Here is a 26,855-nt window from a genome sequence, read left to right as displayed (position 1 = left end):
ACCTCAATACGATCAAAATGGCATCTCTGTTGGTCCCACGTGCGGAATTTGAGATAATAAAACCCGAAAATAAAGAATAAACTGGACACCGAGATTTACGTGGAAAACCCCTAAAAATTATTAGGGTAAAAACCACGGGCAAGATGAAAAGAATTTCCACTATAATATTTTGTGATGTACAACTCACTCACTGTGTTTCCAAAGAGAACACACACTCTCTTAATACAGGAGAACAAAACACCTCACAAATATTATAGAACTAAGCACTCAAATGCTTATAAGATGAGAGAAAACTCGAAGAAGGGATAATTTGAAATGAAGGAATGAGGCACCTATTTATAGTAAAGTTTCGAAGTGTGAAACCGCGTATAAGACGCGTTCCGTCTGAACATTTCATCCGAAATTTCAACGTGCACAGCCGAACATCACTATCTGCTTATTTAATGTCTTTGTCTGCCACATGTCTTCATTCATTTGCCGACATTTCTCCCACTTGGAGATTTGATTGAGAATCAAACACATCTCCACACATCCTTTCAATCTTGCCATTCCCTGCTGCTTACGTTTCCGCTAGACCACTTGAGGATCTACACCACTCAAACTTTTCAGTGTTCACTGGCTTGGTCAGAAAATCAGCTATGTTTTCTTTCGTATGGATCTTCTGCATATCCACGCTTCCTTCTTCTACTACTTCCCGCACAAAGTGAAATTGTACTCCAATGTGTTTCGTCCTGGAATGAAAGGCTGGATTCCTTGCGATGTGCAAGGCACTCTGACTGTCACAAAACAAAGGAACACTCTCTTGTTTGTGCCCGATCTCCTCGAATAACCTTTTAATCCATATTGCCTCCTTACAACCTTGAGTAGCTGCCATGTATTCTGCCTCTGTTGTAGATAACGCCACAACCGTCTGCAGTTTTGAAACCCAGCTTACTGCTCCTCCTGCAAGTGTAAACACATAACCAGTAGTAGATTTCCTCTTATCAGGATCACCTGCATAATCTGAATCGACATAGCCCCTGAGTGTAAAATCCGATCCTCCATAACATAATGCAGCATTCGAGGTACCCTTAATGTATCTAAGGATCCTCTTAACAGTGCTCCAATGCTCTCGTCCAGGATTCGCCATATACCGACTAACTGCTCCCACTGCTTGAGCAATGTCCGGTCTTGTACATATCATGGCGAACATCAAACTTCCCACTGCTGATGCATACGGTACTCGAGACATCTCCATCCTCTCTGCTTCACTGCTAGGACACATCTCGGAGGATAACTTGAAGTTAACAGGAAGAGGGGTCGAAATTGGCTTACTATCTTGCATGTTGAAGCGTTGCAAGATTTTCTTCAAATAATTTTTCTGGGAAAGCCAAATCTTTCTGTTACTTCTATCTCGGTGAACTTGCATCCCTAGAATCTTGTTTGCTGGTCCCAAGTCCTTCATATCAAATTCCCTAGCCAACTGTGCCTTCAATCCTTGGACCTGATCTTTGTTGGGGCCTGCTACCAACATGTCGTCCACATACAACAGCAAAATGATATAATCATCACCAGACTTCTTGAAATAAGTACAAGGGTCTGCACTCAGTCTGTTGTATCCAAGGCTCATGATATAGGAATCAAATCTCTTGTACCAACACCTCGGCGCCTGTTTGAGACCGTACAGAGATTTCTTCAACCTGCAAACCAAGTTCTCTTTGCCTATTTCCGCAAAACCTTCTGGCTGGAGCATATAGATTTCTTCTTCAAGATCTCCATGAAGAAATGCTGTTTTCACATCTAGCTGTTCTAGATGTAGGTCAGACACCGCACACAATGCCAACACTATTCTGACTGTTGTAAGCCGAACCACAGGAGAAAATATCTCATTGAAGTCAATGCCTTCTTTCTGAGCATACCCTTTTACCACCAATCTAGCACGATACCGCTCCACTTGGTTATTGCCATCACGTTTGATCTTATAGACCCATCTGTTTCCAATGGCTTTCCTTCCTCGTGGTAGTGTAACAAGATCCCAAGTTTTATTCCTGTCTAAAGCCTCCAACTCTTCTTGCATTGCTATCATCCATAAGGATACATCCGAGCTTTGAGTAGCCTCGTGGAAACTCGATGGCTCACCATCCTCTGATAATAGACAATATGCAATGTTGCTTTCAGTGACATAATCTGAAAGCCAACCTGGTGGTCTTCTGTCTCGAGTTGACTGCCTCACATTGGAAACCTCAGACTCAACTTGTACTTGTTCTTCGTGCTCTGGTAGTGCTTCACAAGAAACTTGACCTTCGTCTGTCTTATTCTCCACCTGAAATATAGTAGTTTCTGAATTCTGTGTGCCTTTGTCTCCCTTTACTTTATCTTCCTCGAAGATAACATCCCTGCTGATGACAAGCTTGTGAACAGTAGGATCCCACAAGCGAAACCCCTTTACTCCATCAGCATAGCCCAAGAAGATACATTTTCTGGATTTCGAATCCAACTTCGATCTTTCTTGCTCATTGTACAGAACGTACACCGGACTTCCAAATGTATGCAAATGAGAATAATCTGTCGGCTTCCCAGTCCACATCTCCATCGGAGTCTTCAGATCAATCGCCACTGAAGGAGAACGATTGATAATATAACAAGCGGTTTTGACTGCTTCCGCCCAAAATGATTTTTCTAGACCTGCAGTCCTCAACATAGCTCTTGTTCTGTCCAACAAGGTTCTGTTCATCCGCTCCGCCACTCCATTCTGTTGAGGTGTGTAAGCCGCCGTAAACTGTCTTTTGATGCCCTCATGTTGACAAAATGCATCAAACTCATCACTGGTATATTCTCCTCCATTGTCAGTCCTCAGACACTTGATTTTCTTTTCAGAATCAAGTTCAACCCGCGCTTTGAATTCTTTGAAGATCTGGAAAGCATCTGATTTCTTCTTGATTGGATACACCCAACATCTCCTAGAGAAATCATCAATAAACGAGACAAAGTATCTCGCTCCTCCTAGGGATACAACCGGTGCTTGCCAAACATCCGAATGAATCAGCTCCAATATGCTTTTGCTCCTGGCAGTAGAAGTGCCAAACTTTAATCTGTGTTGTTTACTGGTAACACAGTGCTCACAAAAGGGTAGCGACACTTTTGTAAGTCCCGGCAGCAGCTTCCGTTCTGAGAGAATTTTCAAACCCCGTTCTGACATATGCCCGAGCTTTCTATGCCATAATACTGTTAATTCTTCTCCTGAACCATTTGATGCAACAGCTAGCTCCGCCTCTTTGTGTGTTTCTCCCAAAAGTACATACAGATTTGCAGCAACCTTTTCCGCCTTCATAACCACAAGCGCGCCTTTCACAATTTTCATGATCCCATTCTCGATACGAGTTTTGCACCCGATGTCATCCAATTGCCCCAAGGACAAAAGATTTTTCGTCAGTCCTTTCACATGTCGTACCTCCTGTATGGTGCGAATGGTGCCATCAAACATTTTAATTTTGATAGTACCGACCCCAGCGATTTCCAAGGCATGATCATTTCCCATGAATACAGATCCTCCTGAGACTGGTTCATAATGATCAAACCATTCTCTCCGAGACGTCATATGCCACGTCGCTCCTGAATCCATAATCCATGTGTCACAAAATTTGTGTCTGCCTTCTGCAACTGTTGCTGCTTCGCTGAATAATATTTCACCACTGCCTGAAGTACTGGCCACATTTCCTTGAGAACTCTTCTCGATACTCGTACACTCTTTCTTGAAGTGCCCTTTACCGCCACATTTAAAGCAGTAAATATTTTTCTTCTTACTTCTCGACTTTGATCTACCTCGCCTTTGGCTCCCACTGGAGTCACGGTCCATGAATCTTCCTCTTATCATCGGTAACGCCTCTGCCTGCTTCGAGGATACCAACCTATCTTCCTTATTCTTGCGCCGGCTTTCTTCTCCGAGAACCGCAGTTAAGACATCGTCGAATCTTAGAAAGCCCATAAGAATATTGTTGGTAATGTTGATGATAAGTTGATCATATGAATCTGGTAGACTTTGAAGTAGAAGCTCCGCACGTTCATTTTCCCCTATTTTATGCCCCATGGAAGTGAGTTGGGCAAATAGAGTATTTAGTGTATTGATATGGTCGGTCATCGATGAAGATTCCGCCATCCGAAGAGTATAAAGCCTTCTCTTTAGGAAAATCATGTTGTGTAGCGACTTGACCTCGTACATCTTTGTCAGAGTATCCCAGATATCTTTTGCCGTTTTTATCTCGGAGATACTTGACAATACTTCGTCTGCTATGGCCAAGTGTAAATTGGCAACAGCATTATCACTCATCTCATTCCACTTTACATCGTCCGTCATTTCCTCCGGTCTATCTCCAATAGCCGCCAAACAATTTTCTTTTCTTAAAATTGCTTGCATCTTTATTTTCCACAACAGAAAATTACTTCCATTGAACTTTGTTATCTCGTACCTTCCCGCCATTATGTCTACAACAATTTTATAGACTGGACAAAATAATCCCGCCTTAAAAAATCTCAAAAAATCTTTTCTGATGTGGAAGATCAGTCTAGGCTGCAACCACAGAGCATACTCAGAATTTTAAGAAATTTTAAACCAAGGCTCTGATACCACTTGTTGGTCCCACGTGCGGAATTTGAGATAATAAAACCCGAAAATAAAGAATAAACTGGACACCGAGATTTACGTGGAAAACCCCTAAAAATTATTAGGGTAAAAACCACGGGCAAGATGAAAAGAATTTCCACTATAATATTTTGTGATGTACAACTCACTCACTGTGTTTCCAAAGAGAACACACACTCTCTTAATACAGGAGAACAAAACACCTCACAAATATTATAGAACTAAGCACTCAAATGCTTATAAGATGAGAGAAAACTCGAAGAAGGGATAATTTGAAATGAAGGAATGAGGCACCTATTTATAGTAAAGTTTCGAAGTGTGAAACCGCGTATAAGACGCGTTCCGTCTGAACATTTCATCCGAAATTTCAACGTGCACAGCCGAACATCACTATCTGCTTATTTAATGTCTTTGTCTGCCACATGTCTTCATTCATTTGCCGACAATCTCTAATACGAAACTCAATGGGAAGAAGAGGAGGCAACAATGCCAATAACTTGACAATGGGCACGTAAAGTTGCCCGAGAACGAAGACAATGTGGAGGCCAAGATGAAGATTGCAGAACCCGATGGAACACGAAGGAGGAATTGAACCAGAGAGTTGAGGCCTTTATTGCTATGTTTAGGCAGTATCTAGTGTTTGATGCCATGGAAAAGACTTGTGGGCGACAAGTGAATATCGGTCAAAGACAAATGCATCAAGTAAATCCTACTCGATGTACATCTTTTTCAAACAATGATCATTGAAATATTGACATGCAAAAGAATTATCATGTTTAGGTGTTGGAGGTATCCTATTATTTAGCTTTGTTTCTTCTTCTTTTTTTCCTCTAGTGTGTAGATGTGCGTCAGTGTAATAATAAAACCAACACGATGAATTTGTCCAACACAAAGTAAATCGTTAATTGCTTTGTTTATTCATGATGACTGAACTCTTGGTTCAGGGCTAAAGTAGTTCCACCCATTTTTAAATCTTCTTTTACCTTTAACACCCACGATTGAACTCAATGGTGTTTTCTATATATCTCTATCAGGAGTGTGGCCAGTATGTGTTTAATCCAACCCTTGGAGGTGCATTAATGATACATCTGATGATGGTATGGATTCACATGTATTCTAAGTAAGACCAGCAACAAAAAAATCAGAAATGGGCATTATCCGAGATCAACTGAATATCATTAATAAAGCTACGCAAGTTAAAAAACAATTTCATTTCAGGACACGAATTGACCCAATGTAGAGGCTTTCCACGCTGAAGGTAAATTATGATTTTTTATTCACCAATTCTGATGCACGTTCATTGCCTTAATTCCGCATAGACCAACCTATTTTTTTTTTTTTAAATGAAAACATAGTTACATGAGAAATTATTCGAACAAAATAGGATTAAACTTTGTCTTAGCTACTAATGTTCCTCATCATTCTATATATACAAAAAATAAAAATAAAAAATCAAAAGTGATAGAACACAAAAGAGAGGCCCAAATCATATTTTCCCACTCCCCAAAGTCAGGGGAAATATATGGCATGGTGTCTACGATGTCCGAGAAAATGTTTTGTACTAATTATCATAACTATATTTAAACTCAGCTCTAATTGCTCATTATTATACATTCTTAAATAAATCCCAATGCGATCTTTAACTCCCCGTTCGTATTTCGTATGGAACAAAACATATCATCAACCGTAGGCAAGTAAACGTCATTAATTTTTGAATCCCCGGCCCAGTTAGATAGCATAATTCCTTTATCCGCAGACAGACAAGTTGGGGAGGCTCTAGAATTTCAAGATTCTTTCAATTATATATTCTAGTAACCACCAACCCAGAAAAAAAGATTAGTGGAAGAATATTACCGGAAAGACTGGGTTTCTTCATATATATAAAACAAAATATGTTTGACGTGTCCGTTTGAGTAAATGTAAAATACTTTGTAGACAAGTACGTGACAAGGACCACTAATAATCAACTCGTGATGGGAACCATGTGAGGTTCTAAGTTTGATTTCACCTAAGTTTCATCAAATTTGCCGCATTTGACCTCTCTCTCGTTATTACCGTTTCCGCTTTGAGTTATTCAAAGCTTCTTCTTTCTTGGGCGATCCACACGTTTTCTTGGATGTAAATGCACAACTTTGAAGGCCCTTTTTCAGTTCTATGGAAAGAAAGCGTTACAAATCGATAACAAGAAGGTTTCCACGGTGCTTTTTCAGGAATAGAAAAGGAGACGATCCGTCTCAATTGAGCCAAATTTCAGGCATTATGCTTCAACAGAAACTAGCTAGTGTCAATCGTTATGTACCTTTGTTGATTTTGAATGTATTGTTACTGCAGATGGCTGTGAAGAAGACGCTGATTTCTCATCCGAGTCACCGGAGATGATTCCATCCACCGGGACCAATGAGTTGAGGTGAGTTTTTTTTTTAACTGCAACGCGACATAAAACATGGGTAACTTTTCATTTTGAATTCGTTAGTTTTTTTTTTTTGGGTCTTGAACAAATCTTTTATTGTTAATTATGCTTTCAGGGTCTTTGTGGGTACTTGGAATGTGGCGGGAAGGTCTCCCGTGGGTAGCTTGGCCGTGGATTTGGAAGACTGGTTGAATCTAAGAGATGAAGCTGATGTCTATGTTCTTGGGTATAATATATACGTAAAATTCATGACTTTGGACTTGCACTTAATTTCTATTATCTTTTCCCCTTTACAATTTTCTTTTTTAAACTGCAGGTTTCAAGAAATCGTACCTTTAAAGGCTGCAACGGTAATTGGAGCAGAAGACCCAACGGAAGCAATGAACTGGAATCTACTGATCGGAAAAAAGCTGAATGATAAATACGGATATCCGTGGTTGACGCCAATGATACATCCCGTCACCAATGAGAATGATCATTGCGGTGTATTTGTAGATCCAGAAACTCCGGATTCAACAAAGGATCAGCACAAAATTCAGTTTGAGCAACAAAATCAACGTAGTAGGTACAAATTATTGGCAAGCAAGAAGATGGTTGGTGTTTTTATTAGTGTGTGGATGAGAAAGGAATTGGTGAAGAGGTATGATGTATCTGGCGTGAAAGTTTGTTCGGTGGCTTGTGGTATAATGGGTTATTTGGGAAACAAAGGATCGGTTTCTGTGAGTTTGTCGATTGGGGGAACTAGTTTTTGCTTCATAGCTGCACATTTAGCTTCTGGGGAGAAGAAAGGCGATGAAGGAAGAAGGAATTTCCAAGTGTCGGAGATTTTTAAGAGAACCTCATTCCCACGGCTTCAAGAGGATAGAGATAAACTTCATCCACTAACCATCTTAGGACACGAGTACGTTGGAACTTTGAGAAAATATTTTTCATTTGCAAATACATATGGAAATATTAATGTAGTAAAGAATAGTGAATCACATCGGTTTTTGTTGTTGAGCAGTCATATCTTCTGGTTCGGAGATCTCAACTATAGATTATACCTAGAGGACAATTTAGCGAGGCAGCTGATCAAACATCAAGATTGGAGATCATTGCAAAAATTTGATCAGTTGCAGAGGGAACTTGAACATGGCGGTGTTTTCCAGGGTTGGAAAGAGGGTAACATCGAATTTGCCCCCACTTACAAGTACTCTTCCTACAACTGCAACAGGTATTCAGGTGGAATTCCAAGTAGAGCGGGAGAAAAGCAAAGAACTCCAGCATGGTATATATATTACATCCCATCAAATTTTCTGTATGTCGGATGAATTCCAATATGACAGAAATATCTAAATCTTCGCTAAAGAAGACAGTTTCTGACGATTCTCAATTTCAGGTGCGATAGGATTCTATGGTATGGCGAAGGAGTGAGGCAGCTTTCCTATTTTCGCAGCGAAAGCAAGTTTTCTGATCATCGCCCTGTTTCAGCTCTTTTCTCTACAAAGATCCAAGTAAAATCTGACAACATAAGTTGGCCTGCATCCGGAACAACTGTAAGTCTCCTTGTACAATAAATTCCTTTTGGGGAAGTTCTAATTTCGTCATGCAAACTTGCAGCAGGTAAACGAAATTGCTAGCGAAGAAGCCACAACCACATTGTTGTCATTGATTTTGAAGGAAGAGAGAGCTTCACCGACACATATGCTGACTTGTATATCTGATAGATGAGAAAAAAAAAAAAAAAAAAAAAAAGGATTTCCCTTTTATCTAATGCCAGGTATTAAGATAGGAAAGGAGAAAATTCATGCTGATTAAAATTTTGAGAAGTGTACAATATGATCTTTCATTTGTTGGTACATAGTTATAGCTAGGGGAACGTCGGTGTGTTTGTACATGTAATTATGTTCCCTAGAACCAATTAAGTTGGAACCCATTGCCTAAATGGCATTGCTTACATGGTCGATGTCAAGTACTCACCTGTAGCCTTTTTCATTACTAGATTTCTCAAAGTGTATCAGGTATTCAAAGGTTTCAGGTTAGCGTACTGCCATTCCGGTAGTAGGGATGTAATAAATAAATCTCGCATAAGCAGGTTGGACAGAAGAAGAATGATATTTCATCTATAAAGCTCAGCCTTTATTCTTATGTAACTGAAGCACACGCAGACTTGATCAAACTTTCTTCTTTTTTGTGAAATGAGCGCAACATCGACTTCACCTTGCCCATTAAGATTAAGAAAGACTCTTGTCACATTACTAGAAAATCAAACCAGATTATTGATTGTTAGTTCATCAGATAGTTTTAAAAATAATCACTCTGATTTTTTTATAAAGTGATGATGATACATATCTATCTACCTTACTTTTATTTATTTATTTATTTTTTTTTTTGTGGGTGATTATGATTAAAATATACCACTATCCACCAATTTATTTTAATTGAAAATATTTTATTTTTCAATTTTGATCCAAAAGATTGACTTAAAGGATAAGATTGTCTTTACATGTATTTGTTAAAATAAAATTAAAAAAAAAAACATGACATTTTCACTCAATCCTCGTGTGTTTTTTCAAAACACAACCCTTTATTACTACATTACATTGAATCATGTTTGATTGAATATTTATGTAAATAATTATATAAATATTATATATAAGTGGATTTTTTAACATCTTGGTTGAATTTTTCTTATTTTGGTCGAGTTTTTTTTCATATTTGGGTTGAGTTTTCATATTTTGTTCGAGTTTTTTGTATTTAGATCTAATTTTTCGTATTTGAGTTAAGTTTTTCACATTGATTCTAGTTTTTACATTTGAATTGATGTTTTTATATATGGATCGAGTTTTACAAATTTTATATCGAGTTTGTTGTCTATATGGATTTGAGGTGGAGTTTTTATTATTATTATTATTAATAATAATAATAATTTAAATTGATTTTCGAGTTTGAACTTAATTATCTCTGAATTACCTGATTTCCCACACAAGAATTTCCCACACAAGAACCACCTGATAAGAATCTATCTCCACCGGAATGCCATTTTCTACCCGCCGCGGGGCCGGCGGTTGGCCACAAACCTCCTATCTCCCAACCACCAAATCCGCCAACAAGCAATCTCGCAAGCCGCGAAAGCGCACCGCCGCCGCCTTTCGCGACTTCATCCTCTCCAATTTCTTCACGATCAGCCTCTGTTTCACGTTCCTCTTCTTCATCTTCATTCTCTTCCGCTTCACATCTGCCCCCAAACCTCTCCTAGTCCCTCCCCGGGGCCGACCTTCTCGTTCCCGCAAACCTGTTGTCCCTAAGTCTTCAAACGACAGCCTTCTCCCAGCTGCTGTAGACATTACTACCAAAGGGCTTTACGATAAGATCCAGTTCTCAGATGAGGATGGCGGCCCGTGGAAACAGGGGTGGCACGTGGGTTACAAAGGGAACGAGTGGGATGAGGAGAAACTGAAGGTGTTCGTAGTTCCGCATTCGCATAATGATCCAGGATGGAAGCTTACTGTTGAGGAGTATTATGATCGGCAGTCGAGGCATATTCTTGATACCGTCGTGGAAACGCTTTCTAAGGTTTAGAATCAAAATGGACCTCAGTTTTTCGATTGATTTTGTTTATATATCTCGTATTTTTGCCATTGTTCATGTTTGGCTGTTTACGTCTCATATTTGAAGATCTGTAACAAGATGCACATGGTTTGAGATCATAGTTGACTGAGGTTTTTAAGCATGATTTGGGTGGGGTTTTGGCTAAAAATGAGTTTGGAATGTTGGAATTCAAATGGTCCAAGTTTTTTGAATCTGTAGGATAGTAGACGAAAGTTTATATGGGAAGAGATGTCGTACTTGGAGAGATGGTGGAGGGATGCTTCAGAGATCAAACGAGAATCCTTCGTCAATTTAGTAAGGAACAGGCAGCTGGAAATCGTTGGTGGTGGATGGGTGATGAATGACGAGGTAAATCTTCTCCTTTTTATTGGCTCAACATAGATTAAACTGCAGGCTTTGTCACATAATCATTTGTAACTTGAGATTCATTGAAATGGTCATGCTTTTAAATATTTACATAGAACAATGAGCCTAATCTTACTGATTGCTTGTTCGCTCCCTTTTCTGCAGGCTAATTCTCATTATTTTGCTATCATAGAACAGGTAATGTTCATTTTAGTTTATGTTGAGACTAAACTTATCATTTTATAAAACTCTAGTTTATTGCTTATCCACTCCTTTAATAATATAATTCAAATTTACACTATATGCCTCAGATAACAGAGGGAAATATGTGGTTGAATGAAACTATTGGAGTTTTTCCTAGAAATTCTTGGTCAATTGACCCATTCGGATATTCACCCACCATGGCATATCTTCTCCGCCGCATGGGTTTTGAGAACATGCTGATACAGAGAACACATTATGAGTTGAAGAAGGAGCTAGCATGGCATGAGAATTTGGAGTATGTGTGGCGGCAGAGCTGGGATTCGGAGGAAACAACTGATATTTTTGTTCACATGATGCCTTTCTATTCTTATGACATCCCACATACATGTGGACCCGAGCCTGCTATTTGTTGCCAATTTGACTTTGCTCGAATGCCTGGTTTCGTTTACGAGCCTTGTCCTTGGGGAGAAAATCCTGTTGAGACAAATCACGAAAATGTGAAGGAGAGAGCAGTTAAATTATTGGATCAATATCGAAAAAAATCGACACTTTACCGAACGAATACCCTTCTCGTTCCTCTTGGTGACGATTTCCGCTACATAAGCATCAATGAAGCAGAAGCCCAAGTTCAGGAATTATCAATTGTTATTCGACTATATCAATTCTGATCCAAGCTTGAACGCTGAAGCTAAATTTGGCACTCTGGATGAATATTTCCAAACAATGAGAGACGAAGCTGCCAGAATAGATTATTCACGTAACAACGAAATTGGCTCTGGTGAGATTCGGGGCTTTCCTTCTCTATCGGGTGATTTCTTTACTTATGCTGATAGAAATCAAGATTATTGGAGTGGCTATTACGTCTCCCGGCCTTTTTTCAAGGCTGTTGACCGTGTTTTGGAGCATACACTTCGAGGTTCTGAAATTTTGTTGTCATTTCTCTTTGGATACTGCCAGAGAGTTCAGTGTGAGAAGTTACCCGCTGGGTTTTCACACAAGTTAACAGCTGCTAGACGGAATCTAGCTTTGTTTCAGCATCATGATGGTGTGACTGGAACAGCTAAGGATCACGTGGTTGAGGACTATGGGTCGCGAATGCATATGTCTTTACAAGATTTACATATTTTCATGTCCAAGGCTATTGAAGTTCTGCTTGGAATTCATCATGAAAGAAGTGATGAGAACCTGGCACTATTTGAACCGGCACAAATAAGATCTAAATACGACGTTCAACCAATGCTGCGAACCATTACTGTTCATGAAGGAACTCTGCAGACCGTGGTCATTTTTAATCCTCTTGAGCAAATGAGGAACGAGGTGGTCATGGTGGTTGTTGATAGACCAGATGTGACGATATTGGATACAAACTGGACATGTATCAAGGGTCAGGTCTCTCCTGAAATTCAACATCATAAAAGCAAAATATTTACGGGAAGGCATCGTGTTTACTGGAAAGCTTCTGTTCCTGCTATGGGTTTGCAGACTTATTATATTGCTAACAGTTTTGTTCAATGTGAGAAGGCCAAACTGGCAACTCTGAGAATTTCTAGTCCGTCAAACCAGTTATCTTGCCCCACTCCATACACTTGTGCTAATCTAGGAAGTAACACAGTTGAAATTGGAAATTGGCACCAGACGCTAACCTTTGATGTAAATCTTGGTCTGCTGCAGAGAATCAAAGGTAATGACGGACACTCGACTGTTTTTGGTGAGGAAATAAGCATGTACTCCAGCACTGAGAGTGGAGCATACCTATTCAAACCAAACGGCGAAGCCGAGCCTATCACCAGAACTGGCGGACAAATTATTGTATCAGAGGGCCTTTTGGTGCATGAAGTTTACTCTTATCCGAAGACAGCAACAAAAAATTCCCCAATTTCCCATTGCACCCGAATATATAATGGTAAAAATACCATTCAAGAATTTGTCATTGAGAAAGAGTATCATGTTGAGCTTCTGGGGCCTGAGTTTAATGATAGAGAACTAATTGCTAGATACAAGACTGACGTAGATAACAGGAGAGTCTTTTACTCAGATCTGAATGGATTCCAGACGATCCGAAGAGAAACTTACGACAAGATACCCTTGCAGGGAAATTACTATCCCATGCCCTCTCTTGCATTTATGCAAGAATCAAGTGGAAAACGTTTCTCGGTTCATACTAAGCAGTCTTTGGGTGTGGCGAGCTTAAAAAATGGATGGTTGGAGATCATGCTCGATCGAAGACTCGTGAGAGATGATGGACGTGGTCTTGGCCAAGGAGTTATGGATAACCGTCCCATGAACATAGTTTTCCACATCCTCGTGGAATCCAATGTTTCGTCTCCTTCAGTCGCCGTTTTGGATAATCCACTTAGCCCATCTCTACTCTCTCATGTAATGGGTGCTCATTTGAACTATCCGTTGCACATATTTGTTGCTAAAAAACCTGAGGAAATATCTGTACAGCCGCCTCCTAGATCCTTTTCACCTCTAGCAACTCCATTGCCCTGTGATTTGCATATAGTGAACTTTAAGGTCCCTCGGCCTTTGAAATACTCTCAGCAGCCATTTGAGGAGCCTAAATTTGTGCTCGTCTTACATCGACGACACTGGGATTCTGCTTACTGTCAGAAAGACAGGTTGCTATGTTCGATTATGTGTGATGAACCAATCAATCTGTTCAAAATGTTTGAAGGGCTTACAGTTACAAATGCAAGAGCCACATCTATAAATCTTTTGCACGAGGATACTGATACTCTTGGCTATAGCGAGCATTTCGGAGATGGTGCTCAGGAAGGAGACGTCCTCATCTCTCCCATGGAAATACAGGCTTACAAGCTGCAGTTAAAGTCTCGTGGATAAGACAGTTTGATTCTTGGCTTTTTTTCTTGTCATGTGCGATGGATGAATTAACAAAATTGGGAATTTCGAATATGTTAGGTTGTGACTTCGAGGTAGAGTTTCTTGGAAGATAATGGAGAAACCTTTTCAGGTGCAACGCTGTTGGAATGGTCGATACAGACTTGAATTGAAACAATGGGGACAGATGCCATGGAAGGAAAACTGTAGCTCAGGAGATTTGAGTTCAGAATGGAATGTAGAGCATAAGAAATGAGACATTGTTGATCCATACATCAATTTTTGTATCAGAGAAGCGTAAAGTGAGAAGGCAACTGAAATGGGCTTTAGGAGTTTGACTTGTATTAGATAGATGTAAACCCAAGTTCGGCCCAAATATAAATGGGATGCCTAGCCTGTATTTCACTTTGTAGGCTACTTGTGCTTAGGTGAATAATTAAAACATATATATTTTTAAAAAATAAATAATCGCTACGTAAGTGTCAATTCTCTCTCTCATTTGTTTACTTTTATAATCAAGATTATGATCAGACCAAGCCAAGGAACTATGTAAATATTATTTCTTTCCCAGCATAATGGAGCTAGGGTCAAACAAAAATCCAATTGTGATTTCCAAGTCACGTAACCACAACAAATATATCGTGAAAAGTGACGTGCAAAAGCAAAATGTACATTCCGTAAAGGAAGTAGAATATATACATTTATTCATATCAATGATATTATATATCGGTTGCATCTTTTACTGTAGAGAAGAAGCTTTCATCGATGGATCAAGTTACTTTAAGTTGCCTGTCTTACATTGAATTTTTTTTGTACAAAAATAAAATATTTCCCATTTTGTCGAGTTTCTTGAACAACTAATTATAGAGATAAAAAAATTCCACGATAAAATAATATATGGTCATTGTTATTTGTTAGTGGTGGTGGAAAGACGGAGTGGCCCTATCCTTGCTAAACTATATAATCTTGTTTCTAACATTAATCGAAAATGTACTTCCATGCATGCATACACGGGAATAAATAAATAAAATCTTTCTAATTATCGAATAAGAAATTTTCTGGCATAAGTTAATGTTCAAACGTACGTAGTTGGCACTCATAATATCTGATATCTCAATAATATATTTAGACTGTTTTTTAATTAGTGGTTTGTCCAAGTGTACCATTAATCGACCAAAAGGTGATCCAATTCATTTTTGTGTTCTGTTTTCCAATTTGAGTGAATTCCCTCGATCTCCCTATACTAGCTATGGTTCATAAATAATGCATGTTTCAGCCCACAAATTAAAGCAATCACCAATGGCACTCAGCAAACCATGCATACTCCTCATAGGTAATTTGCTCTCAATTTATTATTATTTGTTGTCGGTTTATTTATTTTGCTGTTGATTTCGTCTTGTCACATGGTTTTTTTTATTTTTCTTTTTCTTTTTCCTGTTCAGTTTCAAGAATGTGTGTTATCTTTAATATTTGGTTTTCCCTGTTTGTTGAGTTTCGTTTTGAAATTTGAAACATGGCAACAGTGATAGCTGGAATGGAGAGATTTGCATTCAAAGGGGTGGCTTCGAATTTGGTGTCCTATCTCACGGATGTTATGGAAATGAGCAATTCGTCGGCCGCAAAATATGTGAATAGTTGGGTTGGATTTACGTGGATGCTTCCGCTGTTGGTGGCGACACTGGCCGATTCCTACTGGGACAGATACTCCACAATTTTAGCTTCTTCGCTTCTCTATGCTGCGGTTAGTGCAGTATTAATTAATTACTCATTTCGTCGTGTTTCTTATCTACGCTTGAAAATAAACGTGCAAGTTTTGTCTCAAATGATTTAATTGCATAGGTGAAATATATATATATATATATTTTAAATTATGGAGTTTTAGTTCCGCTAAAATATATATATTCGATTCTAAATTATTTTATTTATAGAAATTTACCACATTTAATGAACTCACGTGCTCAAGCCATAATCCAATCTTTGTTTAGTAAATCTCGATAATTAAATTTGAATCGATGATTTTAAATTTCCAAATCATGATGATTGTAGATCATATTATGATTTTGCTTTCCTCTTACGCATATAACCAACACAATAATTAAGTGTTAAATGTTTCTTAGGGGCTTGTGGGATTAACATGGCCTTGGATTTATTCAAACAAACCAGGCTCAGCTTCATCCCTATCCTTGTCTCTTTATATGCTTTCACTTGGACAAGGGGGTTATAACCCTTCCCTGCAAGCTTTCGGAGCAGAGCATAATGAAGATGAGTTACCTTGTACTAATGACAACGATCAGAATTCAGACAAGAAGAGTGTGTTTTTCCAATGGTGGTATTTTGGAGTTTGCTGTGGTAGCCTACTAGGCGTCGCAGTTATGTCTTACATCCAAGACACGTTTGGTTGGGGACTTGGATTCTCTATTCCTACTCTTGCTATGATGATTTCCATTCTCATGTTTCTTTGCGGCAACCGGTTTTATATGCATAAGCACGGTAGGATCATGGATGGGAAGTTCGAAGACATTGTCGTTGGAGCTAAAGCTCTTTTCTCAAAGATGATCCGTTATGGGAGGTGTTTGCCTGGTAAAGAGTACACTTTGGTCGAGTTAGAGTAAGCAATTTTATGTATCATTTTAAAACTTTTCTTGCTTCTTTTTCTAGGATTCGTTGATGATAAAGTACTAATGAGTAGATTTTGTGTTCTTAGACTTCAAGGTGAAGAACTCTGTAATCAACACTCTGATCAAGAAATTCAGGGCTTTATGAAGAAACCAGACGAAAGCATGCAATTACTTGAAGCTGTGAAGATCGTTCTGCGACTGCTGCCAGTGTGGTTAATGCTTCTAATGTTTGCTGTAATTTTCCAACAACCAGCGACTTTTTTCACCAAACAGGGCATGGCAATGAAGAGAAACATCGGAACCCAATTCAAGATTCCTCCAGCTGCCCTGCAGAGTGCAATAACCGTGGCTATAATACTTCTGATGCCCTTGTACGACACATGCTTCATCCCTCTAGTACGTGCATTGACAAGAAACGAAAAGGGGATCACCATATTCCAGAGAATGGGAATCGGGATGTTTTTGTCGGTTGTGGCAATGGTAGTTGCTGCTGTCACTGAGAAGAGGAGACTCGAGGCCGGTAAAAACAGGGGAACAGAGTCCAAAGATTTGCAATTTAGCATCTTTTGGCTGCTTCCTCAGTATATATTGTTGGGGATATCTGATATATTCACTGTTGTTGGGATGCAAGAGTTTTTCTATTGTGAGGTTCCTGCAAGAATGAGAACTGTGGGTATGGCTCTGAATACAAGTGTTTTCGGGGTGGGAAGTTTCTTGAGTGCACTTCTTATAGCTGTAATTGAGCATTTGACAACTTCTGGGGATGGCAAAAATAGCTGGTTTTCTGATGATATGGACGAAGCTCGGTTGGATTATTACTACTGGTTCTTGGCACTGTCGAGTGCTACAAGTTTACTAAGTTTTGTGATTTTTTGTAAATTTTTCAGATAATGAAATGAAATTGACTAGTGAATCTTTTATAGTAACAACATCTCCTAATGACGGGAATGTTGTTCAATATGCCCTCAAAAAAAAAAGGAAAAAAAAAGTCCAAGCGAAACTGCCTAAAAGATAAAGAGAAATGCAAAGAGAATAATCTCACTCGAACAATAATGTTTAATGTTCCACGAGTATTCTTCTTTTCTAAAACGAAATGCAAAGACACATGCAAGTATAAATCTCAATACCAACTTTAACATTGAATCAACTGTAAACAATTATTTCTGAATTACATTTTCTTTTACTTTTGAGCTCTTTAGGTAATTTTAGAAATTATAAAAGCCCGAGCTGAACCATAATAATATTAAAATATGAAAATGTTCTTCCTTATATTTAATACAAGAATTACAATTTTTGTAACATCGTTTTTGTATTCGTTATCTATATCCAATGTATATATAAAATCCATTGTTCTAAAAAAACGAAATCAAACGTCAAATGTGATGAAAAGTTATGATTTACTTGATTGCATCAAGTGTCATTAAACACGATTTAGAAACTCATGGGTCATTAATTATCCCCGTCAAAACCCTAGTTTCAATTTTGACATTTATGTATTTAATCCGTTTATTTTTTTTTTAAAAAAAAAAGCTTTGTCTTAGTGGGCTGATAATGGGCTATTTAAATGGGCCTAGTGCAAGCCTATATATGTTCCACTCCACAACGTGTCCGCCGATATTGTGGAACGAGTGGCGCTCAGTCGTTCATCACCACCAATTTGTTCTCAACGGGAAACGATAAAATAAGAAATCTCGTAAGAATTTATTTAGTACCATTTTATCGATTTTCAGTGGTTACTCGGAGAACGACAAATCGTAAAGGACGAAGAAATTTTCACCATGAAAGCTCTTCAAGCTTCCACCTCTTACAGTGTCGGCTTTGGCGTTTCATCTGTCGATTCTCGCTCAATCCCGTCGCGTCACCGGCACATTATGTCGGCGAAAGGTAATCTTATGCGTGTCGATTTTCAATCTAATTCTGGATTTTTTATTTTTATTGTTTCACCTGGTTTGGAATAATTGTTAGTCGAGCCAACGGAGAAATCAGTTGAAGTTATGAGGAAATTTTCGGAGCAGTATGCTCGGAAGTCTGGAACTTACTTTTGTGTGGACAAGAGCGTCACCTCTGTTGTCATCAAGGTATTCATTTCATTCCAATTATTATTTTCAAGCTAGTTTCTGTTGAAATGCCTAAAATCCTTGCGAATGGTCTCGTCGAAATCTTGTTTTTCATGTTATTCAATCTAGATGACGAATTAGTTGCATGATCAGGAGATTCTTGTTCGTTAATTCAAATGAAATGAATATCCGATTTAATGCTATTGATATTACCAGTAGAACAAAAAATAAATAAATAAATAAAATTGCCTTGGATTATCTTTGCTTATCAACCTATGTGATCTGCGATTTGAATTTGAAATGCAATCAACATCGCATTAATAATATCCTTAGAGGAGGATTGTTGTCACAATTTGTGGATTCCCCGTGGGATTTGTGTGACATGGCAGCACAATTATACATTATATTATCCTAGGACAAATATGCTTTGAACTTTGAAGTTATAAATATGATCTCTATTTTGTAGCACAACTAAAAATTAAGTCACAAAATTAATGTGTCGGATCTTATGGTGGATTGTTTATATCTTGTATTGAGGAAAGAAATGGTTAGCCATCCCAACTTTTTTCGACGTTTGAGTGTTCAACTTGAATGCCCGACAATTATAAGGTTGTCTGTACTGAGTAAGAACCTTCGAAATCTTGATATCATGTTGTTGGATAAGTTGTCCAGGAAACAAAAATAGTGATATCATAGTAAAGAATCTGGATCGCAAGTTTTTTTTTTATAATCTTGTTGTGGATAATTTATTTGCACTAAATTTGGAGACCCGATGAACATTTACAGGGTTTGGCGGAACACAAAGATACATTGGGTGCACCTCTCTGCCCCTGTAGGTAAATATTTGTCGCAGAAATTTTTTTGAAACAAAGCTTACAAGTATTCTCTATTTTTGTTCCAAATGATATTTAAATTTGTAGCAAATCGGGTTCTATATGATTTAGATATATCACTTTATTTCAGGCACTATGATGATAAAGCTGCTGAGGCACAGCAAGGTTTTTGGAACTGTCCGTGTGTTCCTATGAGAGAAAGGTAATGCAGTTTTCTTATTTTTTTGATCGATTTTTGACCTTTGAATGCAGATGGGTTGCTTAACTTCAAACTTCGGAAAGTGTGCCTTAATTTTTGTTATCTGCAATTCTACTTTTCATCCAACTTGGGGTTACCAGGATTTTAAATTTGAATCTGTTGCTGATTGTATATAATCATTTCTTCCCAAGGCCATGGCAGTTGTATGTACTGTTCTAAAAAGCGCAATTAAGCAGGATTAAACTAAACCGTGAACAAAACACAACAATTTGGCGAAAAGTGTGAACTAAGAGGCCAAAGCCATGGCCAACCGACAAATCTCGATGCTTCGTCGAGTTTCACTTTTTTAGATGCTAACCATCTCTGGTTGTACTGGTGAATTCCAAGATATAAAGAACTTTTACTCGTTAACCGGAACTAAATTTGTTAATTGTTTCTTTTTTTCTATCATTTCTATGCAACAAGAAGTTTGGTGCTTTTTCTGGCACTCGATTTTATATTCCATCAAGGAGGTTGCATTCCCAATTCAAGCTCTTACCTTTCAACCGACTATGTATGGGCAAACTATCTTAAGCCATTATGCCTCCTCTCTTCTTTCATATTTTCCTTAATTTCCACCTTGAGTTTAGCAAAGTTTGTCACCGACCTTTTGGCGGAAAGTTAAATTTCACGTGTTAAGGTGTATGGCCAGTTAAATTTTATGCAATAATCAGTTTGATTTGTCCAAAACAGTGTTCATATCAAGTGTTTGATCTCTTTGGAATGATGTTGGCCGTGGATGATCATCATTAGAGGCTTTACTTTACTTTTGTTGTATTTTGTATCATAACCTATTGCAATATCTTCCCGGCAGGAAGGAGTGCCACTGCATGCTTTTTCTCACTCCTGAAAATGATTTTGCAGGCCAGGAGCAGGTTTGATCTTTCTTTCGATTTTTTTGCGACATTGACACATTGTAAAATTTGAAATCTAATCACTTGTTACAGCATTAAGTTTGCCTACTTCGTGTCTTTCAATAGAGTGAATAAAAACATCTAATTCGGTAATATTGTGTGTGCATGGAATTCAGAGTTTATCACCGCCTTCTTACACCGTAATTACCTTGTACTATGCAGGCCATTTCGCTGGAGGAGATCAAAGAAACAACGGCAAATATGTGAACTTTTAGGCTCGTGACACTTGTTTGTATTGGAACAAACGTCTGTAAATCATCTCTGAAAAGAAATGCGTGTTTTTTTGCTGTTTTTTTCTTTGGACTCTACTCTTGTTGTATGACCGTTTTGAGTTGGTCTTATTGAGGGAATTATGTGCAAGACTTGGCATGATGCATCTTCCACCAATAAGAACCTATAATTGATGATTATAATCATAGCATTGAAGTTTTAGATATACTACAATCCAGTTACATATTATCTGACCTATTTTTGTAAGAATGATATAAAATTGTTACTAAAATCGAGTTGATGGCAGTCTGGGTGTTGGCAATGGCTTCCTAAATCCGGAAAAGCTTCTGTACCCCCTCCCATCTTGATCGATTATTTGATGCTGTGTGTAAATGAAGCATATGGCTTAAAATTAAATATAGAATGGGGCGACTTGGGGAAGAAGTCCAACTTTTCGTACGCGGGTGATTACAAACGAACAGCTTGCAACTTGGGCCTCGGCTTTTATATCAATTTTTAATTTTTGGTTTTTAGAAATTGATATGATATGTAGGTATTTAATTGGATTGGATGTGATTTTTTAACATTACACGAGCTTGAGATGTTTTCTCAAAGTTATATATGTTAATTATATACCAAACCATCTGATTTAGTCAATTGTTTTGCTCGTTCTTACATTCAAGCTAGCATTTATCATGAAATCAACGTGTGTGTATCAATGTCTACCGGCGGCCATATTGATGTGGCGGCTAGGGATTGATTCCGATATCATCTGTAACCTGTGAGTCTTTTTTAATCATGTGATGATAGGCAAGCTTGAACCGCTTAGTAGGAAAGCAGTTCTTTCACAAGTTGATGGAATTTGGAGCTTGACAAAGACTAAAATACAACCGAGTAAATATTTATACGGCGGTAAATATATCCTTATTGATGGTGTCTGCTCTCCTTTTAGTACTACATCAAAACTAAACCAAGCGTTCATATTCGATTTGAATAATTTTATTTTCTCAGGGGCATTTAAGCTTTCCACCTCGAGTAGTCATGTTTGTGTAACATTTTCCACACTTCTCTTTGTTGCCATATTGTCCCGGTGGAACACATTTGCATCTTTCGCAGCATGTCAAGCAAGCCCTCATGCAAACATTCTTCCGAGAATGATTCTTGCACCTCACCACGCATGGTGGGATGCACTCTGCTCAACATATACAAACCGTACCATCAGATATTGGATTCACAAGACTTGAACTTAATTGAAAGCTGAAACCACGTAGCAATTAATGCTTAGAGTCTACCTTCTCTTGTTCTTGGTGGTTTGGCATAAGGAGGAGGAGGGGTTGGTGCCTTAGCAACCGGAGGGGACGGTGTTTTGGCCACTGGAGGAGGAGGAGGAGGAGGAGTTGGTTCCTTGACTTGTGGAGGTGGTGTTGGAGGTGTCTTGGCGACCGGAGAATGAAACGGCGGTGCATTTGGCACCGGAGAAGGAAACGTAGGTGCCTTGGTCACCGAAGAAGGAGGCGGTGGTGGTGAGCTATTATAGATTGGACTTACCTGTATCAAAAGGAGTAACAAATATTCAGTGTTTTATTTTGTACTAGTGTAAGCTCGTGCTTAGTTCTTGGAAGAAAGACCGTGATTTGTAAGGTCACTAGCGAGACCAAAAACATGCCTCGACAAGGATTTCTTCATCCCATTTCGTTGAAACCTGTAAAACCGAAAGATGCGTAGCAGAAGTTGATAATATTGTTGAGAAAAAAACACATTCATCAGAAAGATAGTTACTTATTGTGTCCATCTTATATTATTTAGATCCATACAGAGAAACATAAGTTTATACCCTTGTGTCGATCAGAAGAAAGCAGGCCAGCGCAAGCAGCACAGCTTTTGAAGTCATTTTTCTTACTTGGAATAAAAAGAACATCAGTTGCCACTTGGTGTTTATTCATATGCCGGGCAGGGCCTCTTGTTTATATAGACTTGCACTGGTGTCATACCCCCTACTTCAGAATTATTACTATCGAACGCTGAAATTCAAATACGCTCTTTTTTTTATTTCAAAAACATAGAAGTGTTTCTAATTCTCAACTTTTGTTTATTTATTTTTTAATGAAGGCGAGATGTTAAGTTGCCAGTTTCAGAGTAATCATTTAGTGGTTAGTCAGTGTTGAGCTTAAACTCACACGCGACAACGAGCCTGGTGTCCCTCAGAGAGATTGTGTGAAGATATTATATTAAAAAGGCTCGTCTCCCAAACTTGTGACGGTGTGACACCTTTACGCTGCTACAAATTTGCAGATACAGAGATCCATCATATCATGTCTTGGTAAAGTTAATCGACCCGACAGCAATTTTACAATTCAAGAAATATATATTTTGTGTGGTGCAAGTCGGGAACTATAAAAAAAAATATGTTCAAAACTGTAATTTGGATTTATAAATATGAAATTATTTTGACTTACATACCAAAGGAGACGAAGGCTTGAAGATAAGCATTCAGGACAGCAAAATAAAAACACAACATAATAATAATAGTTTCATGAAAAATATTCTGGCAAGGTAGGTGGTGGGTGGGTACAGGGAAGAGGGGCGGTAGGATTAAATACAAAGTTAAACTTGGCAGTCTTAGATCCCATGTGACATCACATGCATCCATCCACCTTGGTCAAAGTCAGTCCACGCACATCAACTGTAAAAAAAATTAATAATGTTGTGTTAAATATATATATAGATTCACACATTTGAAATGTAATAATAATAGTAGAGAATATAAAAATTAAAAGATTTCATGATTTATATGATTGTGGTCAAATTATAGTAGACAGACCACTATTTTATGATTAAGTGATGCCGCAAAGTACAATTCATCCCCAATAAGACTTGCTTTCAAGTGATTCAGGAAAATTACAACTCTCCATTCTCTGTCATGTGATTCGCAATATTAGCCAACAACTCCCACTCGTAACATTTCATCCGATGTTCCCCCTTCTGGTGCTGAAGAACTTCAGCCGGATTCATGACAAAGAAAGAAAACCTTCATAGACTTCGGTTGGCTGGAACTTGCTTCAGCAACTTGGCCATGTCATAAGACTTGAAATCCTTTCCGTAACACAAGCTAAGATCAAGTGGTGTATTCCCATCCTGAGACAAATTTAAATCCAACGACTTATTCACAATTAAATCAAGATTTGAATTTACAACACATTTTTCCCTCAAGTCCTCGACAATAGAACATATTCCAATTTTCATATTAGCATTCATATATATATTATGTGTGTGTTTTTTCCCACCCACAAAAACCTTATTTCTCCTTGTTTTGTCTGCGCCATTGACCAAAAGGATCTTTGCTATGTCTCTATTCCTTGTTTGCATGGCCACATGCAATGGTGTCCATCCTTCCTGAAATAAGAATAGTGAGCCAAGGATCATATGGAGAGGGAGAAAAACTGAAATGATAAAAGTTAAATGCGGGCAAAAATGCATTTTTACTCTTGGCTACATCTACAAAGATCACAAAAAGTTGGAAGTTAGGCCTCATTAACTTGAGGCTCATGGGTGTGAATTCGACAATATCCATATCAACCTTTTGAGCAGTTACATCAAACCATTTGAAGGTAAAATCAACACTCACATTATCCGCAATATTCACATCGACCTTGTATTTTATCAGCAATTTAACAGTCTGTACGGCCCCTACTTGAGTTGCATAATGAAGGGGTGTCGCACCATCCTGTCAATACACATTTTCTACTGTATGACTCTAATCCAGTGCGTAAATCGTGGGAAACCAGCAGCTCACCTCTCGGACAAATGGCAGGCCATGCGAAAATCAGCAGGCTTAGGTTCAAAGTAAAAAGAAACAAGATATCATACCAGATCTTTTGCTTCAGGATTTGCTCCTCTTCTTAAGAGATGACTAATGACGGCTTCCCTTTTACCAACAACTGCATGATGCAGAGCAGTCATGCCATCCTAAAAAAACACCGCAATGTACACAAATAGTATTATTCCAAAATAGAAAAAATGGATGAATCATGTATTCAATATAATCCTTTTGAAGATTCTTGTACCATATCAACCAAGTTCATATCGAAGTTATTCTCAAGCATCCCATCCACGAACTTGATCTGCCCTGCTAGAGCAAGTGTATGGAAAGGCTTCCATTTTGCCTGAACCATATAGTTAAGAAATCGGAAACTCGTTTTCAAAGCAACAAGAACGAAACTAATGAAAGCCGATCCTCATGGATTGATAATACAAGCCCATCAGCAAAATTATCATCCCTTTAATAAAAAAGTATCGTGTTAAAAAGGGCATTAAACCGAGAATTATATAGAATTTACGCCGCTAAAGTATTGATTTACATACTTCAAACTTACAGTTGACAATTTGTCTATATTAGGAGCTTTGTTCCGATCCAAAATTTCCCTTTCTTCGGGTCTCAGCAGCTGTTCGACCTCTGCAAGATTATTGAAGGTGTGTAGCCTCACAACGGATAAACAACCTCACTTTCATATAATAAAGTCGATTTCTTTGACGAGTACTAATAAGTCCCATCTTTTTGATAAAAAAATCAAGAATTCAAAAAAGTCCTGAGAACGTAAATTTAGATGGCACCACCACCATGAAATCAGTTCTAAAGTAACGAAGATATGAAGAAAAATGAATTAGGAACCTTTTACAAGATCCTCCTCATACTTTATTGCAGATAATTCGTCGGCAGTACTCTTTGTTTTAGCAGTTTTTGGATTTCCCGCGGCTTCCCAGTCACTCTCGTTATCCAATTCGTTTCCCTGCATATCCTCGTTTTCATCATCAGAAGCAGCAGCATCCTCATATTCACTATCATCGCTTCCATAATCAGGGTCTTCCCACAGCCCACCATGTTTGGACACAGAGTAAACCATTCTTTTCAAATATCTATTTGTTATATGAGCATTCCCGTTAGGGAAGCACATAACTCCTCTAGCATAACTAAAGCGGCAGCCAAAAACGGGGCGAGCAGCTGTGGCTACAGATGCTGGCAGTGAACTCAATTGTTGCTTCGGACATAGCATTGCATTGCCCAACGAAACAATCATTTTCTACCAAAAAAAAAATGATTTTAAACGGCCAAAACAAGAAACAAAAGCAAGATCGAGAAAAAGGTAAGAGAAGTGTCTTAATGAGGCATTACGTCGAGTGGATCGTGGGCAACTGAAAAATATATTAGACAGGCTTAGGTTGTGGATTGGAGTCGTGATTCTTGGGGCAATGTCTAAGTTGATATCGGTATAGCATAAACGGGCTAGTATTTATTCTAATTTGACGTCGTCGGTTAAAAATGTGAAAATTTCTAGATTTTTATAAAAAAAAAAATATCACATATTTTTTAAAACTCCATGAAAATTTATTTTAAATACCAATAGGTTTTTTAAAGTTTATAAAAATGTTGATTGAACATATATTGACTTTGAACTCCACAAGAGTCATTAAATCCGACAAAAAATCCAACTGTTTATTTGAAACTTTAATTAATTGAAAATAAATTTAAGTTTCGAGGATCTTGCAGGAGAACGTGCAATACTACTAGCTATGATCCGTGTTAATTTCATTTTTAAAAAGTAATTAATTATCCTTAACAAACATTTGTATATTAATAAACACGTCGCACTAACCCCTCCCCTTTTTGTAACACCTCAACTTCATTATCAAAGCGTCCCCAACTCTTCTTCTTCTTTACGTTTCCTCACGCGCCACCGTTTGAAGCAGTGTGGGTTGACGGGTATTTCAACCCTTTCGTGGGTTTTGAATTCGTTCAGAAAATCGTTGATGCAGAGGACCGCAGGAGTCGACAATCCATGTGGGAGAGAAGAAGACCAAACAAGTGGGGATTTACTTTTTATTTGTTAGCAAACAGTTGCACTGTGTTTTAAGAGTTGGTTCTTCTCATTTTGCTTTTATTTGTTAGCTACTGTTGTATGTGTCATCTTTAATTTGTGC

At 38.2% G+C, this 26,855-nt stretch overlaps 5 protein-coding genes and 1 long non-coding RNA gene across 12 annotated transcripts; 4 read left to right on the top strand and 2 right to left on the bottom strand.

Annotated features, from left to right (window-relative positions):
• The first annotated feature begins 6,508 nt into the window (after positions 1–6,508).
• On the top strand, positions 6,509–9,095 carry LOC140836269 (type I inositol polyphosphate 5-phosphatase 8-like). Of its 2 annotated transcripts, none has more exons than XM_073201659.1 (7): positions 6,509–6,872; positions 6,950–7,025; positions 7,144–7,254; positions 7,345–7,929; positions 8,032–8,295; positions 8,407–8,563; positions 8,631–9,095. In XM_073201659.1, exons 1-7 carry the CDS (start codon positions 6,773–6,775, stop codon positions 8,736–8,738), a joined length of 1,401 nt encoding a protein of 466 aa, XP_073057760.1. In that variant the 5' UTR covers positions 6,509–6,772; the 3' UTR covers positions 8,739–9,095. The 2 variants fall into 2 exon arrangements, with proteins under 2 accessions (XP_073057760.1, XP_073057759.1); XM_073201658.1 differs by having other exon boundaries at positions 6,522–6,872; positions 8,628–9,093.
• Positions 9,096–9,959: 864 nt separating this feature from the next.
• Positions 9,960–14,483, top strand: LOC140836268 (alpha-mannosidase 2-like). The gene is given in 5 exon segments (XM_073201657.1): positions 9,960–10,583; positions 10,818–10,967; positions 11,130–11,162; positions 11,276–11,794; positions 11,796–14,483. Coding segments are annotated over 5 exon segments (3,459 nt in total). The 5' UTR covers positions 9,960–10,043; the 3' UTR covers positions 14,013–14,483.
• Positions 14,484–15,212: 729 nt separating this feature from the next.
• On the top strand, positions 15,213–17,547 carry LOC140835926 (protein NRT1/ PTR FAMILY 5.8-like). The gene is made up of 4 exons (XM_073201338.1): positions 15,213–15,342; positions 15,533–15,750; positions 16,127–16,617; positions 16,714–17,547. The coding sequence occupies exons 1-4, from the start codon at positions 15,273–15,275 to the stop codon at positions 17,516–17,518; spliced, it is 1,584 nt and encodes a 527-aa protein (XP_073057439.1). The 5' UTR covers positions 15,213–15,272; the 3' UTR covers positions 17,519–17,547.
• Positions 17,548–18,237: 690 nt separating this feature from the next.
• On the top strand, positions 18,238–21,107 carry LOC140836266 (ferredoxin-thioredoxin reductase catalytic chain, chloroplastic-like). Its single transcript, XM_073201656.1, has 6 exons — positions 18,238–18,511; positions 18,593–18,705; positions 19,471–19,520; positions 19,648–19,719; positions 20,570–20,630; positions 20,832–21,107. Exons 1-6 carry the CDS (start codon positions 18,406–18,408, stop codon positions 20,874–20,876), a joined length of 447 nt encoding a protein of 148 aa, XP_073057757.1. The 5' UTR covers positions 18,238–18,405; the 3' UTR covers positions 20,877–21,107.
• A 660-nt stretch (positions 21,108–21,767) lies between these two features.
• LOC140836267 (uncharacterized) lies at positions 21,768–22,951 on the bottom strand. Its single transcript, XR_012119053.1, has 3 exons — positions 22,714–22,951; positions 22,172–22,581; positions 21,768–22,071 (listed from the first exon to the last, which is right to left on the bottom strand). It is a non-coding gene; the product is annotated as an uncharacterized lncRNA (long non-coding RNA).
• A 436-nt stretch (positions 22,952–23,387) lies between these two features.
• On the bottom strand, positions 23,388–26,178 carry LOC140836264 (ankyrin repeat domain-containing protein EMB506, chloroplastic-like). 6 transcript variants are annotated; one of them, XR_012119051.1, is made up of 7 exons: positions 25,549–26,177; positions 25,253–25,332; positions 24,944–25,042; positions 24,747–24,845; positions 24,505–24,603; positions 23,782–24,272; positions 23,388–23,562 (listed from the first exon to the last, which is right to left on the bottom strand). XR_012119051.1 is itself a non-coding variant. In XM_073201653.1 (7 exons), exons 1-7 carry the CDS (start codon positions 25,952–25,954, stop codon positions 23,910–23,912), a joined length of 987 nt encoding a protein of 328 aa, XP_073057754.1. In that variant the 5' UTR covers positions 25,955–26,172; the 3' UTR covers positions 23,653–23,909. The 6 variants fall into 6 exon arrangements, 4 of the variants coding, with proteins under 4 accessions (XP_073057754.1, XP_073057752.1, XP_073057755.1 ...); XM_073201653.1 differs by lacking the exon at positions 23,388–23,562 and having other exon boundaries at positions 23,653–24,014; positions 24,174–24,272; positions 25,549–26,172; XR_012119052.1 differs by lacking the exon at positions 23,388–23,562 and having other exon boundaries at positions 23,653–24,014; positions 24,174–24,603.
• Positions 26,179–26,855: the final 677 nt, after the last annotated feature.

This window comes from Primulina eburnea, chromosome 7 (assembly GCF_022965805.1).
Source record: "Primulina eburnea isolate SZY01 chromosome 7, ASM2296580v1, whole genome shotgun sequence".
In the NCBI taxonomy this organism is placed as follows: Eukaryota; Viridiplantae; Streptophyta; class Magnoliopsida; order Lamiales; family Gesneriaceae; genus Primulina; species Primulina eburnea.
Note: the sequence above shows the minus strand (reverse complement) of the source record. Positions and strands in the feature narration are given on the sequence as shown.

Bases quoted from the DNA above. Each gene is read 5' to 3' on its own strand.
- LOC140836269 (XM_073201658.1), top strand. From the start codon at position 6,773: ATGGAAAGAAAGCGTTACAAATCGATAACAAGAAGGTTTCCACGGTGC. The intron at 6,873-6,949 runs GCATTATGCTTC...TTGTTACTGCAG, and splicing joins TCAATTGAGCCAAATTTCAG to ATGGCTGTGAAGAAGACGCT. The intron at 8,296-8,406 runs GTATATATATTA...TCTCAATTTCAG, and splicing joins AAGCAAAGAACTCCAGCATG to GTGCGATAGGATTCTATGGT.
- LOC140835926 (XM_073201338.1), top strand. From the start codon at position 15,273: ATGCATGTTTCAGCCCACAAATTAAAGCAATCACCAATGGCACTCAGC. The intron at 15,343-15,532 runs GTAATTTGCTCT...ACATGGCAACAG, and splicing joins ACCATGCATACTCCTCATAG to TGATAGCTGGAATGGAGAGA. The intron at 15,751-16,126 runs GTTAGTGCAGTA...AATGTTTCTTAG, and splicing joins CTTCGCTTCTCTATGCTGCG to GGGCTTGTGGGATTAACATG.
- LOC140836266 (XM_073201656.1), top strand. From the start codon at position 18,406: ATGAAAGCTCTTCAAGCTTCCACCTCTTACAGTGTCGGCTTTGGCGTT. The intron at 19,521-19,647 runs GTAAATATTTGT...ACTTTATTTCAG, and splicing joins GCACCTCTCTGCCCCTGTAG to GCACTATGATGATAAAGCTG. The intron at 19,720-20,569 runs GTAATGCAGTTT...TCTTCCCGGCAG, and splicing joins TGTGTTCCTATGAGAGAAAG to GAAGGAGTGCCACTGCATGC.
- LOC140836264 (XM_073201651.1), bottom strand. From the start codon at position 25,954: ATGATTGTTTCGTTGGGCAATGCAATGCTATGTCCGAAGCAACAATTG. The intron at 25,043-25,252 runs GTAAGTTTGAAG...TATATGGTTCAG, and splicing joins ATATAGACAAATTGTCAACT to GCAAAATGGAAGCCTTTCCA. The intron at 24,604-24,746 runs GTATGATATCTT...GTGTATTGACAG, and splicing joins ATCCTGAAGCAAAAGATCTG to GATGGTGCGACACCCCTTCA.